The 2,046-nt window shown below is 56.6% G+C and overlaps 1 protein-coding gene across 1 annotated transcript in view; it reads left to right on the forward strand.

The window, feature by feature from the left end:
• H257_19354 (hypothetical protein) overlaps window positions 1–2,046 on the forward strand; it is a gene marked incomplete at its 3' end in the record, with an annotated part of 5,337 nt that continues 3,291 nt past the window's right edge. Inside the window, exons 1-2 of the mRNA XM_009848500.1 lie at window positions 1–1,178; window positions 1,221–1,921. Coding sequence (XP_009846802.1) covers window positions 91–1,178; window positions 1,221–1,921 — 1,789 coding nt within the window. The 5' untranslated portion in view covers window positions 1–90. The remainder of the gene's footprint in view (window positions 1,179–1,220; window positions 1,922–2,046) is intronic.

The raw sequence follows: 2,046 nt of genomic DNA on the forward strand, positions 1-2,046 counted from the left end.
AACTGCAATGGCAAAGTGGACAAGCTGGCGCTGGCGGCGTTGGAGGTGGTCCACGTGGTTGATACCGTGCAAACGGACGTGGAAGCTCAAATGGCGGCGATTTGGGCGAAGATTTTGGGGGTGAACGTGGGTGATATTGGTCGCCAGTCGTCCTTCTTTTCACTCGGGGGGGACTCGTTGTCCGTGGTCAAAGTGATTGCGGCGAGCAAGCAGGCTGGGTTGCACTTGACAGCGTCCGACCTGTTGAAGGCGATGGTTCTGTGGCGAGTGGCTGAGGTTGCCACGTCACGTTCCAGCCAGACTTGGCCTAGTGCCATGTTGACCCCCGAGGTGATGACGTCACTTGTAGAAGGTGACAGTCTGGCCAAGTGGAGCCATTGCGCCGTGTACCCTGTGACCGGCCTGCAAGCCGGGATGCTGCTCGCAACGATGCTGAATCGCGACTCGTACGTCCTTCAAAGCGCCGTCGAGCTGGGCGAGTCGATGGATTTGGACACGCTTCAGTGGGCTTTCCATACCCTTGTCGAGCGGCACGAACTGCTGCGGACGTCGTTTGTCACAACGTCTGCGGGACTGTTTCAAGTGCTTCGACCAGATACGAGCAATATTGAAATCACCAACGTAGCCGCCCCGACGTTGGAAGCGTTCCTAAAGCAAGACCTGGCCAAAGGCTTTGACCTGACTGGCCAGCTTGTGCGGTGGACTGGTGTCGTGACAGAGTGCGGAACGTACGGCGTCATGACGATCCATCATGTTCTGTACGATGGCTGGACTGTGCCGATGTTGTGGGATGATCTGCTGGACATTGTACGCGGAAACCAGTTGGCGGATCGACCTGGGTTCCATCGCGTTGTGGACTTTGTCCAAGCCCAAGACGAGGCTGCAACGCAGGAATTCTGGACGTCGTATCTCCGTGGTGTTGTGGCGTCCCCCTTGTCCTCATCGACCAGTTCTGGGCACTGGAATGAAGCCTTTCAGAACTCAGACTCTTCGCTCTCTTTAACATCCAAGGCAAGCTTAAAGGAGGTCCACGAGGCCGCCCGTCGGTTGGACGTGACCACGGCAGAGTTTGTCAAGTTTGCTTGGGCTGCGACCGTTCGAAAGTACACGCGTCAGGACGACGTCGTGTTTGGTCAAGTGATGGCGAATCGAGACATCCCAGTGGATGGCGTCGACAGGTGTGGACACAACCAACCCAACCATGTTTGACTTTTGACTAGGATATTGGGCCCACTCGTGAGCACCGTGCCTTGCCGTGTGCAATTCAATGACAGTCTGTCGCTGGCGTCCATGTTAGACAGCATTCGAGTGGAGCGTGGGGCGATGACTCGGTTCGCCCATGCAAGTCTGGCAGACATCAAAAAGTGGAGTCAAGTGGAAGGCGTGAAGTTGATGAATTCGCTGTTTGCGTTTCAAAACACTCCCACCGCTACAGACCACAACGGGTGCTGGTCCATGTTGAAGCCATCCAACCCTAGCACAGTGTTGTCACAGGAGTACACCTTTGAGCTGATCGTGGAACCAACACCGACGGGTTTAAACGCCCACGCACTGTATAACCCTGGCGACATCAGTTGGGACCAAGCTCAGTGGATTCTGCACGAGTTTGACCACTCGTTGTGGCACTTGTGCACAGAAGCCACGGCTGACACTGGCGTTTCAGAGTTGACCTCTTTGTCTGAAGCTCAGACAGCGCTCATTCGCAGCGCATCGTTTGGCCCGACGGTGCCGTTGCCGTTTGAGCTGCTGCACCATGCGTTTGAAGCCAGAGCTGCGAAACACCCCGACGTTCGAGCGGTCGAGTTGGACGGCCAATGGCTGACCTATGGGGACTTGAACGCCCACGCGGATACGGTGGCCAGCCAGTTGGCGGAGCTGGGCGTGTGTGTGGGGAGTCGCGTGGCGGTGGTCATGGACAGATGTCTGGAGTTTCCCATTGGGTTGTTGGCGACGCTCAAGGTGGGAGCAGCCATGATGCCGCTGGACGTGGCTTTTCCTGTTGATCGATTGGCATTGATGCTGTCGGATGCTGGCGTGAACGTCGTC

The sequence above is a fragment of the Aphanomyces astaci genome (assembly GCF_000520075.1).
Source record: "Aphanomyces astaci strain APO3 unplaced genomic scaffold supercont1.514, whole genome shotgun sequence".
NCBI lineage: Eukaryota > Oomycota > Saprolegniomycetes > Saprolegniales > Verrucalvaceae > Aphanomyces > Aphanomyces astaci.